This window comes from Ranitomeya imitator, chromosome 7 (genome assembly GCF_032444005.1).
Source record: "Ranitomeya imitator isolate aRanImi1 chromosome 7, aRanImi1.pri, whole genome shotgun sequence".
In the NCBI taxonomy this organism is placed as follows: domain Eukaryota; kingdom Metazoa; phylum Chordata; class Amphibia; order Anura; family Dendrobatidae; genus Ranitomeya; species Ranitomeya imitator.
Window position 1 is genome coordinate 207,087,285 of NC_091288.1, and position 18,374 is coordinate 207,105,658.

The 18,374-nt window shown below is 45.0% G+C and overlaps 1 protein-coding gene across 1 annotated transcript in view; it reads left to right on the forward strand.

Moving 5' to 3' along the window:
- PKD1 (polycystin 1, transient receptor potential channel interacting) overlaps positions 1-18,374 on the forward strand; it is a 117,838-nt gene that overhangs the window by 33,410 nt on the left and 66,054 nt on the right. Inside the window, exons 2-6 of the mRNA XM_069734596.1 lie at positions 8,313-8,384; positions 12,127-12,296; positions 12,501-13,151; positions 13,547-13,727; positions 17,895-18,109. Coding sequence (XP_069590697.1) covers positions 8,313-8,384; positions 12,127-12,296; positions 12,501-13,151; positions 13,547-13,727; positions 17,895-18,109 — 1,289 coding nt within the window. The remainder of the gene's footprint in view (positions 1-8,312; positions 8,385-12,126; positions 12,297-12,500; positions 13,152-13,546; positions 13,728-17,894; positions 18,110-18,374) is intronic.

An 18,374-nucleotide genomic window follows, 5' to 3' on the forward strand; every position in this document is an offset into this window, starting at 1 on the left:
AGCTCGCTGTGCATATTTTGAGATGAGCTTAGACTTTTTACGCTAAAATACACCTTATTTTGAAATTTGGTAATTTTTTGGGGATAGAGGAATAAAATTTTTTAGGGAGACAGATCCCACCCGCCACCTGCATCAGCGAACATAGCTTAGGAATTCGTCCAATGTCAGGACAGGGTTAATGTCAGATTCCAGCTGAACAAACAGTGGTAGGAATGGATAAAATAATATCCTCCGCTCAGGAGCCAGAGCATATTCCGAGCACCATGTGCGCCTTTGCAACCAACTGGCACGTTTCTAGGGTTGGAAAAGTGGCAAAAAAGAAAAAAAAATTGGCAATTCCCGGAGAGCAGACTCGCAACGCTCGCTGCCGTCTCATAGACATGTGTACAGTCCACGTGACCGCTCCTACTAACCCCACAGATACAACCACGTACCTGTAAGTGACTGGCGGCAGTACCTGCTCGCTGGGGGTCCTGAGAGATCTCCACATCTCTCATTCCAAGAAATGGAAGATGCAACAATCTGCCCAATTCTACCATATCAGCCACGTCATGGATGCGCTCGAAGCAGGAAAAATGGACAAGCGCAAGGGTCTGAGGACTTTATCAAAGCCCAAATGTATTGCCGGATGACTGGGTCAGAGTATCTCTAATTGTAGATCTTTTGGGGTGTCTCCATTATACGGCAGGTCTTGTGAGGTGTTCACATTTTATAGCAGATCTGGTGTCAAATGGGGTGTTTCCGCTACACACCAGATATTGTGGGGTGTTCCCAGTACACGGCGTGTTTTGTGGGGTGTTCCCCATATACAGCAGGCCTTGTGGAATGTTCCTGGTATATTGTGTACAGTATATGGCTGTTTTTTGGGAGTGTCTCTGGTATACAACAGGTTTTCTGGGTTGTTCCCAATATACAGTGGGTCTTGTGGTTTGTTCCCAGTGTATGGCAGGCGTTGTGGGGTGTTCCTGGTATACAGTGAATCTTGCTGGGTGTTCCTGGTATACAGAGGGTCTTGTGGGGTTTTCCCAGTATACGGCAGGTCTTGTGGAGTATCCCTGGTATACGGCAGATCTTGTGGGGTGTTCCCGGTATATGGCAGCTCTTGGGGGTTGTTCTCGCTATACGGCAGGTCTTGTGGGGTGTTCCCAGTATACCGCAGGTCTTGTGGGGTGTTCCCTGTATACCGCAGGTCTTGTGGGGTGTTCCCTGTATACGGCGGGTCTTTTGGGGTGTTCTCGGTATACGGCAAGTCTTGTGGGGTGTTCTCGCTATGCGGCAGGTCTTGTGGGGTGTTTCCGGAGCACAGCAGGTCTTATGGTGTGTTACCGGTATACAACAGGTCTTCTGGGATTTTCCTGGCATATGGCCGGTCTTGTGGGGTGTTTCCAGAATACGACCGGTCCTGTGGGGTGATCCTGGTATACAGCAGGTCCTGTAGGGTGTTCCCAGTATAGGGCAGTTCTTGCGGGGTGTTCCCAGTACAGGGCAGGTCTTGTGGGGTGTTCCCAGTATATGGCAGGTCTTGTGGGTTGTTCCTGGTGTATGGCAGGTTTTGTGGGGTGTTCCTGGTATATGGCAGGTCTTGTGTGGGTGTTGCCTGTATACGGCAGGACTTGTGGGATGTTCCCAGTATACAGTGGCTCTTGTGGGGTGTTCCCGGTATATGGCAGGTCTTGCGGGTTGTTCCCGGTATACGGCAGGTCTTGTGGGGTGTTCCTGGTGTACGTCAGGTCTTGGGTGTTCCTGGTATATGCCAGGTCTTGTGGGGAGTTCCCGGTATACAGCAGGTCTTGTGGGGTGTTCCTGGTATACAGTAGGTCTTGTGGGGTGTTCCCGGTATTCGGCAGGTCTTGTGGGGTGTTCCCGGTATACGGCAGGTCTTGTGGGGTGTTCCCGGTATACGGCAGGTCTTATGGGGTGTTCCCTGTATACGGCAGGTCTTGTGGGGTGTTCCCGGTATACGGCAGGTCTTGTGGGGTGTTCCCGGTATATGGCAGGTCTTGTGGGGTGTTCCCGGTATACGGCAGGTCTTGTGGGGTGTTCCCGGTATATGGCAGGTCTTGTGGGGTGTTCCCGGTATATGGCAGGTCTTGTGGGGTGTTCCCAGTATACGGCAGGTCTTCTGGGGTGTTCCCGGTATATGGCAGGTCTTGTGGGGTGTTCCCGGTATATGGCAGGTCTTGTGAGGTGTTCCTGGTATATGGCAGGTCTTGTGGGGTGTTCCCTGTATACGGCAGATCTTGTGGGGTGTTCCCAGTATATGGCAGGTCTTGTGGGCTGTCCCCAGTATACAGTGCGTCTTGTGGGGTGTTCCCGGTATATGGCAGGTCTTGTGGGGTGTTCCTGGTATACGGCAGGTCTTGTGGGGTGTTCCAGGTATATGGCAGGTCTTGTGGTTTGTTCCCGGTATATGGCAGGTCTTGTGGGGTGTTCCCTGTATACAGCAGGTCTTGTGGGGTGTTCCCGGTATATGGCAGGTCTTGTGGGGTGTTCCCGGTATATGGCAGGTCTTGTGGGGTGTTCCCGGTATATGGCGGGTCTTGTGGTTTGTTCCCGGTATATGGAAGGTCTTGTGGGGTGTTCCCTTTATACGGCAGGTCTTGTGGGGTGTTCCCGGTATACGGCAGGTCTTGTGGGGTGTTCCCAGTATACGGCAGGTCTTGTGGGGTGTTCCCGGTATACGGCAGGTCTTGTGGGGTGTTCCCAGTATACGGCAGGTCTTGTGGGGTGTTCCCAGTATACGGCAGGTCTTGTGGGGTGTCCCCAGTATACAGTGGATCTTGTGGGGTGTCCCCGGTATACGGCAGGTCTTGTGGGGAGTTTCTGGTATATGGCAGGTCTTGTGGGGAGTTTCTGGTATACGGTAGATCTTGTGGAACGTTCCTGTATGGCAGATATGTATTTCTTAGTACTTATCATAAGTGGTTCGAGGACGCACAGCCTGTGACTGGGCCATGGACACCCTATTACGATTGATTCCCATGGGTGCTGAAGGTTAGCTCGGCTGCTCCCATCCCACAGGTGACCAACTGTAACCTAAATTGCTAAAAAAAACTAATGCTGGATGCCGTCAGAGCTGATTAGATGGCGTAATGGGGGCCTACATAATTTTTGTCTGTTGGTATTAATGTTATGGATGATCAGTATACAGGCCATGGATAAGAGTGGTGCTGAAAGAAAACTTACGGTACTTGTTTTTATAACTTTATAGCGCCTATTTAGATTAAGTTCCCTGTCATGTTTTCAGGATTTCCTTAGTCTTGCCCAGGTAATAATTGCATCACCTGTGCAATGCAAAGGAAATCCTGAAAACATGACCTGTTGGTGGGCCTTGAGGACTGGAGTTGGGGACCCCTGTTCTAGAATACCCGATGCGTTAGAATCGGGCCACCATCTAGTTTATCTATAAATCTATCTATCTATCTATCTATCTATCTATTATCTAACTATCTATCTAACTATCTATCTATCTATCTTTCTTTCTATCTATTATCTAACTATCTATCTATCTTTCTGTCCATGTTCTTTGAAACTTTTTGCAATAAACCTGATTCATATTTCTTTTACTTCCTGACTTTGGGAACATAATGTTCTTTTATTATTTTTTTCCTTCTGTTCCCACAAGTTGCACAGTTCGATGCCAACTAAATTTTTTACAAACGTCACAAACCCAATTATTACCCGGCTAATAGCTCCTCTCACACTTCTCTGTTGGATAACTGAGCTTATGTTTCCACTGTCGATCTCCTTCTTTCACTCGTGCCGCGGGGTTTCAGTCACTCGGTGCCTACAGACGTTTCTGCTGTCGTCTGGCCATAGTTGGCATTCGTCACAGCTGGAGAGTCTTCTCTTAATGGTCAATATAAGAATTATTCTTCTAAAGCCAAATATATATTGGGTTTGTTTTAGTACTTTCTATAGATGTAAAAAATCGATGTCATGCAGAAATAACTTAATCCATTTCATAAACTAGGAGATATACTGTAGTCACCTTTCCTTAGGTTTAGGCCCCTAGTGTGGGACCAGGTGTGCAAGCTGTGGGTCAGGCCCTTCAGGCACACCTGTTAGGATAGCCCTCTGCCAACGTCTCGCTGTCCCAGTCTCGGGGCAGGCGCCCAATCCTTGCCTGTTGTTTCCCAATGTTTCTGGTGTGACCGTCTTGGCTTCCTGTGGGTTAACACTTCCCATACACTGGGGAACCAGGCGGAATGCAGTGGGTAGGTGTTGTCTCCAGCTATTTTTGGGATTTGGAGTTGATGGTCCTAGGCCAGAATTACCTCACCGCCATAGCTGCATCCGTGGGAAAGTTTACGAAACTTAAATTTTCTCAATAGTCCAGCAGGATCTCCGGGGAGATTGCTCATTGACAGCACGCTTTCAGCCCTCTCCCATCCCATCACTACAACAGATCCTCAACTTTCGAGAACGGTGTCTTCAGAAGGTTTTGAGTCCAATGAGGTCAGCGTCAGAATTCTACATGAAACAGATGAAATACTTGTTGGCGTTCCCTGTCTGTGACCCGTTATCAGTGGGACCTGCTTGTGAATCATTGTGGTTTGATAATTTAATTTTCTTGTTGCTTATGACCCTACATTTATACATTTTCCTAGCATGACTTGTCCTCCCGCGTATCTTGCACCATCTTAAGGAAACGTTTTAGGAGTTGTCCACTGTGGTCAGACCCTGTGTGCTAGAAAGGATCACAAGCTGAGTAATTCAAGTGTTTTCCTACAGCACCCCTACAGGAGAAATGAAGTATTACACGGTACTTGTCAGTTGGCTGCCTGTGTAATGCACAGACCTGTCGTGTTCTTATATAGAGATGTACTTTATGGTCTTTGATGGAGCTCCAGAAGGAAGGATGGTCCTAAATATTTGCAACCCAAATGTATCCCTCTTTTCCTACAGATTTCAGCCAAGGAGCACATGTTGCATCAAAGGATGATACTTATCACTTACAACCAATTCAAAGGATAGGTGATATGTGTCTGATCGATGGAGGACTGACCATCGATCTCTGATGGTCCCATACAGTTTGAATGTTGTGGTAGTGCGCATGCGTGGCTGTGCCATTCAAAAGGAAATCTCGGGACTCGTTTCTTGTGATTAGTGGAGGATCTGGCTGTGAGACCCTAACTGATCAGACTCTTATTGACTATCCTGTTAATAGGAGATAAATGAGGGATGGATGGGCACTAGCCAGTGGCCTATCTCTGATGGTCCCATAGAGTTTGATTGTTGCCGCAGTGCGCATGCGCAGCTGTGTCATTCAGAAGAAGATCTTGGCACCAGTTTCCTGTGATCAGTGGGCGATGTAGCTGTCAAGCACTAACTGATCAGATTCCTATCATGCGAATAAGTGATAAGTGAATGATAGGTGGAGAAATGACCTGTTGCATATCTCTACTAATGGTCCCATCTCAGGGTCTCAGAACCCGATTTTCATGACCAGTGGAGGACTTACTGTAGTTGGAAGAGAATAACCTATTCTGTGGATAGGCAATAAGTGTATGATGGGTGAGGGACTGACTGGTGGCCTATCTCTGATGATCTCATAGAGTTTGGATAGTTCAACAGTGAGGATCGACGCTGGTAATCCAAGATCTCAGATGTCCAAGACATACTGATAGGGATTTTAGATTGTGAGCCCCATTGGGGACAGTGATGATAATGTGTGCAAAATGTAAAGCGTAGCGGAATATGTTAACGCTATATAAAAATAAAGATTATTATGAAAATAAAGATTATTATCTCCTGACCAGGCAATCGTGTTCAGTGGGTGATCCAACGGTCTGACCCCAACTGATGAGACACTTATCCTGTGAATAGGTGATAAGTGTGTGATGGATGGGGGACTGACTGGTGGCCTATCTCCCATAGAGTTGTTATGGTGGAACAGTGAGGATGCAAAGCTGGTAATTCAAGAAGAGATTTTGGGACCTGGTTCTCGTGATCACTGGGTAATCCAACTGCCTGACCCCAACTGGTAATATACTTATCCTATGGATAAGTGTTTTATGGATGGAAGACTGGCCGGTGGCCTATCTCTAATGGTCCCATAGAGTTTTAATGGTGTGGTATTGTGTCACGCGCGGTTGTGTCGCTGTAAAGGCGATCTCGGGGCCCAGTTCTTCAGTTCCTTGGGGGACCCAGCTGGCAGACCCTAAATGTTTAGACTCCTGTCCTTTAGGTAGTATTTATCTGACATGTAGGGAAATGTAATACCTGTTTTCTACAGGACGGATAATCAGGGCTGCGGAGTCAGTAAAACAAACTTCCAACTCCGACTCAATTTCCCTGACTCCATGACTGCGACTCCACAGCCCTGGTCACTACTGAGCATGTGCATAAATAGCAGCGCAAATTAATCTCAACTAAAAGTCCAGCTCCTTAGACCAGGAATAGAACAGACATTTATGGGACATTTCATAACTTTCCCAAATTCTTTAAAAAAATTTACAGCACATCCTGCATTGTACTACTGTACCCAAATTATTATATATTTTAGGAGTCAGAGCATTTTGTACCGACTCCACCAAAATGGACACTGACTCTCCGACTCCAACTCCACAGCCCTGACGGAACATCTGACCAAATGACAAATAGAGCTGGTTGACTGTTTCCCCAAATTTGATTTCCCTTTCCTTTCCATAATTAGTATTCCTTTATGAGCGGCCATAAACAGATTGACATCCATTGAGAACGGTTCATTTATTACGCATTATTTACATAATTTGCAGAGAACACGAAGAAGCAGAATGCTCCCATGTCTCTGGACCCCGGTGGGGCCTACTACCTAATTATCCTACATCAGATGCTGGTTTGTTTGGGGTCAATTGCTTCTGAAACGAATTAGCCTAATTAGGCTTACACAAATGATGAGGAAGCGAGAGGAAGAACATGCAAGGTTCACGACTTCACGCATATGTTACTGGTGGAATTCAGACACGGGACCTCCATATTGCTTAAAGGGAACTTGTCATGGTGACTAATCTGTGGGCCGCATGTTATAGATGAAATGGACCCGATTGATATATAGTTTCTTGGGGTGAATAGATTAAATATTATTTTTATTTTATTCTTTTAAATCCTTCCTCTTCATTGGCTAGGAGTCCTAATTAGTGATTGACGGCATTTTCTGTTTGACGGTCTATAATAATAGCTGTCAATCATTAATTAGGACCGCCTCCAGGACTCGTAAGCACAGAAATAACAGGCATTTCAGTGAATAATGAATAACTTACAAGTGTTTGGGTGGAACATAGTCCAATTATTCAACACATTTAACCAAATTTGAGCTAAGTAGGTTGAAAACCAGAGGTCAAGCAAGTCAAGGTCAAGGTAGCCTTTCCGATCATTCTGTATGTTAGAAGTTTCAAGTCCTTGAACTTTCTGACAAGGAGGAAGGGTCCTCTGGGTGGTCCAGGCTCTTATACAATAATTGGCCCTAATAGTCCAGTAGGAGACCCTTTATTATTGACACTGGCAAGGTGGGTCACCATATCTACTACCACCTAGGCCAGTTCATAGTGCTGAACAGTGAGGGTCCTGAGGTTTGAACCTCTACTGATTATGCCTTGGAGACCGACCACCACTGCAAGGCAGCCGGACATGTGCAGCACTTACAAGCTTTTTTTTTTCTGTTGAGCTTGTAAGAACTGTTTTAAAGCTGGACAGGACTGCTAGAGTGCACTGCAACTTCCTATTCATAGCCAGTGCTTACAAGCTACACATCAGCGGTGGTCGCTCTTCTAGGCACCAAGCTGTAAACTAAGAAAAATGGCAATATCTCAAAGATGTCTGCAAATTGTAGTGAGCAGTAAATTATAAAATTGCTTGTATTTACCATCACTATCCCAAAATAGGGGAGAGATAGTCACCTTAGTGTAATCTGCGCCTTACTTTATATGTGCCGCCACTGCCTTGTGGCAGACATATTGTATACAGATCTTTTTGGTTGTTTTTACATCCACAAAAACACTTGTCCTGGATCCATGAAAAAGGGGTATCTGGGATTGGTAAAAAGCTTTTCTTTTTATCCAGCACCTCTTATCCTTGGGACAAGTCTGGTATAACAATATTTACTTGTAATACCGCATATAGTCATTGGACAAGGGTGGCGCTGTTGGAGAATATATATATGAGTCTTCTTTTCCAACCCTATACAACCCCTTCATTTCTAGTGGTGATTGGTGGATGTCTGCAGCATATGGTGTACTTAATAGAAATGCTATGTAATAATCTGTGGGATATCTGGCAGATTTCTGAGGGGATCATTGGTTCTTATTGTAGATTTATTATACTTCTTCTAGAGATCTATCAAACAACTACTTAGAAACCCTGGACAGAAGACTGATAGACCGGCTACAGAACCTGACAGAATTGTGAGTACATCAGTATTATGTGTGAGCATATCGGTATTACTATGTGAGTATATAATAATAATTGTAATAATCTTTATTTTTATATAGCGCTAACATATTCCGCAGCGCTTTACATACATCATCAGTATTATATGTGAGCATATCTGTATTATATGTCAGTATATCGGTACTCTGTGTGTTATGTGTGAATATATCAGGATTATATGTGAGCATATTGGTATTATATGGGAGTATATCGGTTTTATATGTGAGTATATCAGTATTATATGGGAGTATATCGGTATTATATGTGAGCATATCGGTATTATATGTGAGCATATCGGTTTTATATGTGAGTATATCGGTATTATATGGGAGTATATCGGTATTATATGTGAGCATATCGGTTTTATATGTGAGTATATCGGTATTAAATGTGAGTATATCAGTATTAGGCTACGGTCACACTATCGGTATTTGGTCAGTATTTTACATCAGTATTTGTAAGCCAAAACCAGGAGTGGAATAATCAGAGGAAAAATATAATAGGAACACGTCACCACTTCTGTATTTATTACCCAATCCTGGTTTTGGCTTACAGATACTGATGTAAAATACTGACCAAATACTGATAGTGTGACCGTGGCCTTAAATGTGAGTATATCGGTATTATATGTGAGTATATCAGTATTATATGTGAGCATATCAGTATTATATATGAGAATATCGGTATTACATGTAAGTATATCAGGATTATGAGATATGTGAGCATATCAGTATAATATGTGATTATATCAGTATTAAATGTGAGTATATTGGTATTTCATGTGAGTATTTCAGTATTATATGAGATATGTGAGTATATCGGTATTATATATGAGTATATCGGTGCTATATGTGATATGTGAGTATATCAGTATTGTATTTGAGTATATCGTTGTTATATGTGAGCATATCGGTATTATATGAGATATGTAAGTATATCGGTATTATATGAGATATGTAAGTATATCGGTATTATATGAGATATGTAAGTATATCGGTATTATATGAGATATGTAAGTATATCGGTATTGTATGAGATATGTAAGTATGTAAGTATATCGGTATTATATGAGATATGGCAGCACGGTGGCGCAGTGGTTAGCACTACAGCCTTGCAGCGCTGGGGTCCTGGGTTCTAATCCCACCCAGGACAACATCTGCAAAGAGTTTGTATGTTCTCTCCGTGTTTGCGTGGGTTTCCTCCGGGCACTCCGGTATCCTCCCACATTCCAAAGACATACTGATAGGAATTCTAGATTGTGAGCCCAATCGGGGACAGTGATGATAATGTGTGCAAAAAACTGTAAAGCGCTGCGGAATATGTTAGCGCTATATAAAAATAAAGATTATTATATGTAAGTATATCGGTATTATATGAGATATGTAAGTATATCGGTATTATATGAGATATGTAAGTATATCGGTATTATATGAGATATGTAAGTATATCAGTATTATATGAGATATGTAAGTATATCGGTATTATATGAGATATGTAAGTATATCGGTATTATATGAGATATGTAAGTATATCGGTATTATATGAGATATGTAAGTATATCGGTATTATATGAGATATGTAAGTATGTAAGTATATCGGTATTATATGAGATATGTAAGTATATCGGTATTATATGAGATATGTAAGTATATCGGTATTATATGAGATATGTAAGTATATCGGTATTATATGAGATATGTAAGTATATCGGTATTATATGAGATATGTAAGTATATCGGTATTATATGAGATATGTAAGTATATCGGTATTATATGAGATATGTGAGTATATCAGTATTATATGAGATATGTGAGTATATCGATATTATATATGAGTATATCGGTACTATATGAGATATGTGAGTATATCAGTATTGTATGTGAGTATATCGTTGTTATATGTGAGCATATCGGTATTATATGAGATATGTGAGTATATCGGTATTACATGAGATATGTAAGTATATCGGTATTATATGAGATATGTGAGTATATCGGTATTATATATGAGTATATCGGTACTATATGTGATATGTGAGTATATCAGTATTGTATGTGAGTATATCGTTGTTATATGTGAGCATATCGGTATTATATGAGATATATGAGTATATTGGTATTATATGAGATATCTGAGTATATCGGTATTATATGAGATATGTGAGTATATCGGTATTATATATGAGTATATCGGTACTATATGCGATGTGTGAGTATAACGGTATTATATGTGAGTATCTCGGTATTATATGTGAGTATATCAGTATTATATTTGAGATGTGAGTAAATCATTATTATATGTGATACTATTAATAAGATGGTGGACCTGATGGCGGAATCTTCGCTGTCTTTCATTTATATTCATGGTTGGCAATGATTATTTCCAGTGAAGATGTATACACATCATATACATTTATGGTATACTAGATGGCAGCCCGATTCTAAAGAATCGGGAGTCTAGAATCCATATATACTTTATTTATTCAAATGTAAGAATAATACAATTAATAAATAATAGTAAGAAAGAACAAAAAATGGCTGCACTCACCAGCTCTTGACAATTCTTGTTATTTAAGTAAAAATTCAAAAATCACACCAAAATGGCGGGCGGAGTGTGTCACAGTACGGCACGTTTCTGATTGGTCGCTCGCAGCAGGCGGCAACCAATCAGACACTGGACACTGTTGACGTCACTTATCTCCGGACATTAGCTCCGGACATTAGCTCCGGACATTAGCTCCGCACATTAGCTCCGGACATTAGCTCCGGACATTAGCTCCGCACATTAGCTCCGGACATTAGCTCCGGACATTAGCTCCGGACAAAGCCACGGAAGTTGGCACAAATTGCAGGAAGTAGTATTCTAGGCAATTATATATTAGATCTGCAAGACACGTCAAAAACGCCTGATAAGGACAGAGGTGGGACACACATCTATCAGACATTTTATGACATATCTAGTGGATATGCCATAAATGTGAATACCCCAGGTATGGAAAAGTGACCCTTTCTTAGCCCTAGACCACCAGGGATATTGAGATTAATTCCTTTCCTGCTCTAGACCACCAGAGAAACTGACCCTCTCCCTCATAAATCATATGCAGATTCTAATAATAACTCCATTCACTGCCCTAGCTCCCAGAAATTGTGACATTAACCCCTTTACTGACCACCAGAAACTATCAAATTAATCTATCAGTAAACCCGTCACTGTCTGAGACCACCATAGTGACATTAACCTCTTACTGCCCTGGACCATTAGACATTTTACAATTAACCTTTAAGTCACCAGGATGCTAGCATTATCACCTTTTGTTGCTATATTTGATCCAGGCTGTTGAAATTAACTATTTTTCTGCTCTAGATCATCAAGGGTGCTGGCATAAAACCAATTCATACCCTAGACCACCAAGAATTCTGATAATGCCCCCTTTCTTCCCTAGACCACCATAAATTGTAAAATGTACTTTTTGAATTATAACATTGACACTTACCGGTATGTAGTGCTAAACCACCTAGGATGTTGAAATTAGTGCCCTAGACAACCAGGGATGCTGGCCTAAAGCCATTTTATACACTAGACCATCATGAATGGTGCATTCTTTGCCCTCGATCACCATGGATGCAGATAATAACACCCCCTGTCCTCATCCACCAGAAACAATAACCTCTTCACTGATTTTTCAATGTCATCTGAATTTTTACTGTTGTTTGCAGGGACCTAAGTGACAATCCTTGGCTTTGCGACTGCCATATGTCATGGCTTTCTTCATGGGCTGCTGAAAATGGGGTTAGATTGGTTCAGGCGGACTCTACCCTCTGTGTTGGGCCTTCGGTGGTATCTGGCCAGGTGCTTCTCAATGTCTCATTCTTCAAGTCCACATGTGGTAAGTAACCCGGGCTGTCCCTAGTAGGGCTATGTCAGCATACCCATATCTAATGGCCATGCTAGTTGGTAGATTGGTCTGGGACATAATCCAAGATGAGGGACCACCCCATGGGAGCTGTAGATACTGTAGATACATAACCCTAGGCATTGGACATGCACTGTTGGCAATATGGCAGATGTATTAATATGGCTCTTCTTGCAGGACATGACCTGTTCTTTTGCCCTCAAAATCTTTCATCTGCTGATGAATCCATGATCAGCTTTACGGACATCCACCTGCCTGACCCTACGAACGAGGCCTGCAGCGCACAATGCTTTGCTAACCTCTACGGATTCTGGACCCTTGACCCCAAACATGGCTGCCTTTGTGGTGATCCCATCCCTACCAACATGTCTCTTCCGTGTCAGGAGGTCTGCAAATCTCAATCCATCTTCTCTAACTGCAACCTAACCATCGTCCAAGAGGCCACCACCACCCAGTCGTTTGCCACCTTGCAGCACTCTCAAGAAACCTATGGCCTTTTGGAGTCTGTGCGTTTAGAGGTCAAGTCTCCAATCCCCGTTACTCCCCTCCTCTGGGATCTGGGAAATCAGATCTATAGCACCAGTGAACTCAACATTACCCATAGGTATGCCCAGCCTGGGGTGTACAACATGACGGTGACCCTACGTCTGGGCAGCAGAGACCTTCTCATTCATGATGAGCTGAGAGTAGTGGGGTTGCCTGAAGAGATACAGATCACATGTCCGTCTCTGGTGAGAACCAATGATAGCGTGGACATCCAAGTGAAGGTGAGAGGCGGAACAGAGGTGGTGGTCGAGTCTACTGTAACATCCGAGAGCGGGGAAGCAGGTAAGCGGGAAAATGGGGCAGTCTGCCTACTAGGACAGTCATCGGTTGAGTGGTAGGCCATCTCTGGAGAATGCCAATTACAGGATTTAAGATGGTCTCCATGGCACTCATAGTTCTTGCTTTAGGATTTGTTTCCACCACCAGTGCCAAGTCTTATTTTGGAACGCTAATGATAAGCATACATTTGGTAATTCCATGTGCACCATTCTGTTTTGGTTTTCAGACAAAGCTTGAGTTTATTTGGTGGATGGCTCCAAAAAGTCTGTTGGTTTCATCATGGAATTTGATGGAGAGATGGTCTTTGCCAAAGTTCTCTTCTCTGTCTTAGTAGAGGGGGTTCCAAGATTTGGACCTTCATGTGTTGGTAATTCTCTCTACTCTCTCCTGCCCCGCAGTGTCTCCCGCCTGCCCACTCGGAAGTTTGGTGTACCCCGATAATAATCATTGCTACCAGCTGGTATCGGAAAAAGCTGACTGGTTCGAAGCCCAAAAAATATGCCAAGATCTTGGAAATGGGGACATGGCCGTCGTGAGCAGTCATGAGCTGCAGATATTTCTGGAGAACCGAGTTACCAGGTACAAGGAGATAGAAGGGGACACAGTGGGCGCCTGTCGCCACCAGTGTCAGGTTCTGAAGCGTGTCCCCCGCTGTCACCAGTGTCAGGTTCTGTAACATGTCCCCCGCCGCCACCAGTGTCAGGTTCTGTAACATGTCCCCCGCCGCCACCAGTGTCAGGTTCTGTAACGTGTCCCCCGCCGTCACCAGTGTCACGTTCTGTAACATGTCCCCCGCCGCCACCATTGTCAGGTTCTGTAACATGTCCCCCGCCGCCACCAGTGTCAGGTTCTGTAACATGTCCCCCGCCGCCACCAGTGTCAGGTTCTGTGACGTGTCCCCCGCCGCCACCATTGTCAGGTTCTGTAACATGTCCCCCGCCGTCACCAGTGTCAGGTTCTGTAACGTGTCCTCTTTGTCGTAACTGATTGCTCAGATTAGTGATTACATGGAGCATGGACGATCACAGCCGCTTATTGGGATTTAGTCTAATTCAATTAGTTTTATGGCTTCATTCAGTTTCCGGGAAGTTTGTGGTTTGCCAGCTGTGGTTTAATCATAGATGCCAGCATGCTGTGCCCGCTGCTCAAAGAAAAACGCCACAGAAATTCTCCATGAACAGCAACTTTTATAATACTTTACTGATTTTGTCATGAAACCAGAAAATCCCATTAAGGAGGAGAGGGGGTATGATTTCTGCAGTGGCACCCCCATCTTTCAGTCACGTCTGGTATTGCAGTTCCGTGCCATTGCAATAAGTCGGAGAGGGGGCTGCACGGCTATTTTGGTTGTGAAACAGGATGCTTTGCCGCTGCTACAAATTGCAAAAAATTCAACTGGTTCTGATTATTTGTCGTGGTGCCCTGCAGGTCATGTTGTGACCCCATTTATGGCCAAAGTCCCCTTGTAGCCTAAACTAAGCTAAGCTGCAATACCACAACCAACCTATAGATAAGTGTGGCGCTGTTTTTTCCCCAAGACAGCTTTTCTAATCTTAGACAATTCCTTTAAGAAGGAATTGCATGGAGATAGATGTCTGTCCTGTACGATGAGTGCAGAAATCGCCAGTTCACAGTTGACGTGCTCAAGGGCCGGACCGACCTGATATTATAAGTGCCTTATAGTCACAGGGTCTGGGGTGTTGGAAGCCTAAAATGACATGGATGATGGATATAGCAGTGCGGTTGGTTTTACCTGTACTAGTGCGGTACTATTTATTTATAAGCGCCCCTTTCGGGGTCCATCAGTGAATGAGGCTTTATGTCCGGGGCGATTTGTCCCAGGGGCAGGCCGGAGATCAATGTGTAATTTCCTCCTGAGCAGCCAGCCAGCTCCTGGCACTGACTCCTGTGTGCACTTATTCCTACAGCAGCTGTTTGCAATCCTTCCCCCCTTCGTCTGTTCTCGGGGGCCCCAATTGCAGCTTGTTTCAACCGGTCTGTCCTTGGCAAATGAGGATGCCGGGAGAGGAAACACATGTGCAGCCTGAGCTGCTGTGCCGTGCCCAGTTCTCAGACGTCCTCATTACTGGGTAATAGGAAATGATTCTAATTAACATCATCAATGCTCAGAAAATCCCGGGAAAGAGGCCGTCATATCATGACGTAATCCATAGATATCTGCTGCGACTTATGGGGACAGCCAGACCCCAAAACACAAATATTGGGGGGCATACAGGTTAGAAGGTTCTTGGATATTTTCATTATTGAGGCACAATTGGGGTTAGACAGACAAGGTTGCCGCCTAGGGCGCGATGGAAGGTTTGGGGGGAATTTAAGGAAGAAGAGCTCCAATAGTGGTGAGGAGAGAGGAGCTAAAGGATGTGGGGAATGTGAGGAGCAGCGGGAGAGGGGCTAAAGAGAAGGGAATGTAAGGTAGAGGAGCTGCAAGAGAGGAAATGAGCTCAGGGGTGGGGAAATGTGAGGGAGAGGAGCTGCAAGGGAGGAAAGGAGCTCAGGGGTGGGGAAATGTGAGGGAGAGGAGCTACAAGGGAGGAAAGGAGCTCAGGGGTGGGGAAATGTGAGGGAGAGGAGCGGCAAGGGAGGAAAGGAGCTCAGGGGTGGGGAAATGTGAGGGAGAGGAGCGGCAAGAGAGGAAAGGAGCTCAGGGGTGGGGAAATGTGAGGAAGAGGAGCGGCAAGAGAGGAAAGGAGCTCAGGGGTGGGGAAATGGGAGGGAGAGGAGCTGCAAGGGAGGAAAGGAGCTCAGGGGTGGGGAAATGTGAGGGAGAGGAGTGGCAAGGGAGGAAAGAAGCTCAGGGGTGGGGAAATGTGAGGAAGAGGAGCGGCAAGAGAGGAAAGGAGCTCAGGGGTGGAGAAATGTGAGAGAGAGGAGCTGCAGGGAGGGGGGATGTGAGGAGTTACAGGAGAGGAACTGAAGAGTGGGAGGAATATGAGGGAGAAGAGCCGAGAAAGAAACGAGGTGGTGAAGGGTCAGAAGAATGTGAAGAGCGGAGGGAGAGGAACTGAAGTGTTGAGGAAATGTGAGGGAGAGGAGCTGCAAGAGAGGAAAGGAGCTCAGGGGTGGGGAAATGTGAGGGAGAGGAGCTGCAGGGAAGGGGGATGTCAGGAGTGACAGAAGAGGAACTGAAGGGAGAAGAGCTGAAAAAGAAGCGAGGTGGTGAAGGGTCTGAAGAATATGAAGAGGGAGAGGAACTTTAGTGTTTGGGAAATGTGAGGGAGAGGAGCTGAAGAGATGTCGAAACGTGAGAAATAAAAGCTTCAAAAGAGGCGAAAAGTATGGAGGGAATGTGAGGTAGAGAAGCTGCAGGAGTGAATAGGAGCTGAAGAATCATCGAAAGAGATGAGGAAGTGAAGGGTGGAGGGGATGTGCAGAGTGGAGAGAAGCTGAAGTGTAGAGGGAATGTGAGGGAGAGGAGCTGAAGAGTAAGCGAAATGTGAAGGAAAGAAGCTTCAAAAGAGGCGAGAAGGTGAAGGGTGGGGGAAATATGAGGAGTGATGAGAGAGAAGCTGAAGTGTGGAGGGAATGTGAGGGCGAGAATAAGTGAAAAAGGATAGATGCTGGAGGGTGGAGCGAAAGTGAGGAGCGGTGGGAGAGTAGAATATGAGGGAGAAGAGCTGGACGGTTTTGGGAATTTGAGGGACAGAAGCTGCAGGAGTGGAGAGGTACAAGACATTGTAAGGGAGAGAAGCTGAAGGCTATAGGGAATATAATGGAGAGTAACTGCAGGAGAGAAGTTGAAGGATAAGGGTGTGTTCCCACTGTCAGTAAACGCTGCAACCCACAGAGGCCAGATGTTACAGTATAGTGGATGGGATTTCTTGAAATCCCATGTCCACTATGCGTGCACTGACGCCCGCGGCTTACCTGCGGAGAAGCACATGCGGCGCATCTTTCCAGACTGCAGCATGTCTGTCTATCTTGCGGAGATACTCAGTCTCCGCAAGATAAATATCACATGTACAATGTATTGGGGGGAGGTGATTTCGCACAGTTCAATGAACACCTGCGGAATCACCTGTGTTCAATAGCCAATAGCCGGCAGAACTTTGGACGCAACAGACAGTTCTCAGAGCGCTGACTAATACTGAACATCTGCACATACCCTAACAAGCCAGCTCTGCATTGAGAACTGCACTTGTACGGATCGGGAGAATGTACTTCAAATGCTGCAGATTAGTGGGAACTGAGAAAGGTAAAAGGCATAACTAATGTTCTTGGGCTCTTGTGCAAAATCTGTAAACAGTCGATAAGTAATTGGTATCATTCCAGAACTAATCTCAATTCCCCTTATATGGGCATAACGATGTGAAGCCCTCCCATGCTCTGTGAAGCCCTCCCATGCTCTGTGGAGCCCTCCCATGCTCTGTGAAGCCCTCCCATGCTCTGTGAAGCCCTCCCATGCTCTGTGAAGCCCTCCCATGCTCTGTGAAGCCCTCCCATGCTCTGTGAAGCCCTCCCATGCTCTGTGGTCTGGGGTACTGACAGCCACTGCACTGTATATGGTTCTGCCTCTGAGGATAAATTCCGATCATTAAGAACCATGGGGCATATGCAGGAATCCGAACCACAAGCCCCGGGAAGAATCTGGTCTCATGTCTCTGGTGGGGCCCCATATTTTATATCTAATACACACAAGGATCAGTAGAATAGTGACCTCGATCCCAGTGTGTTCTGCTGTAGTATTATATTGACACTGACCCCTCTTTTCTTTTGCTGTTCTTTAAGAGGTTTCGAGGTCTGGATAGGATTCAATGACACCAGAAGTGCAGAATCCCTCCCTGCAGGAAAGCGGTTTGACCTAGAAAGCTGTCAGAACTGGCTCCCGGGGGAGCCTGAGCCGGCCCAGGCGGATCGCTGTGTGAAAATGGGACCCAATGGGGTGTGCAACCAAGACCTGTGCAGCTCAAAACACAGCTACGTGTGTGAATACAAGCCAACAGGTACATGCCTTTCACAGGTTCTGGAGATTTGGGCATTTTTATGTAATGCAGTATGTACATAGACATGCCAGACGATCAGCTACCAACCTGGTTCTACAATATACATGTATGCAGCGCCCCCCGCAGGAGGAAAAATGCAATACAAGCCCCAATGGGGGTCTACTTATCAAGACCCCAACATTCGGCTGTTCTAGCTAATAAAGCAACCACGAGAATTATTATATGTCCAAGCAAAACAACAGACCTCCCATGTAGTACAGTGGCA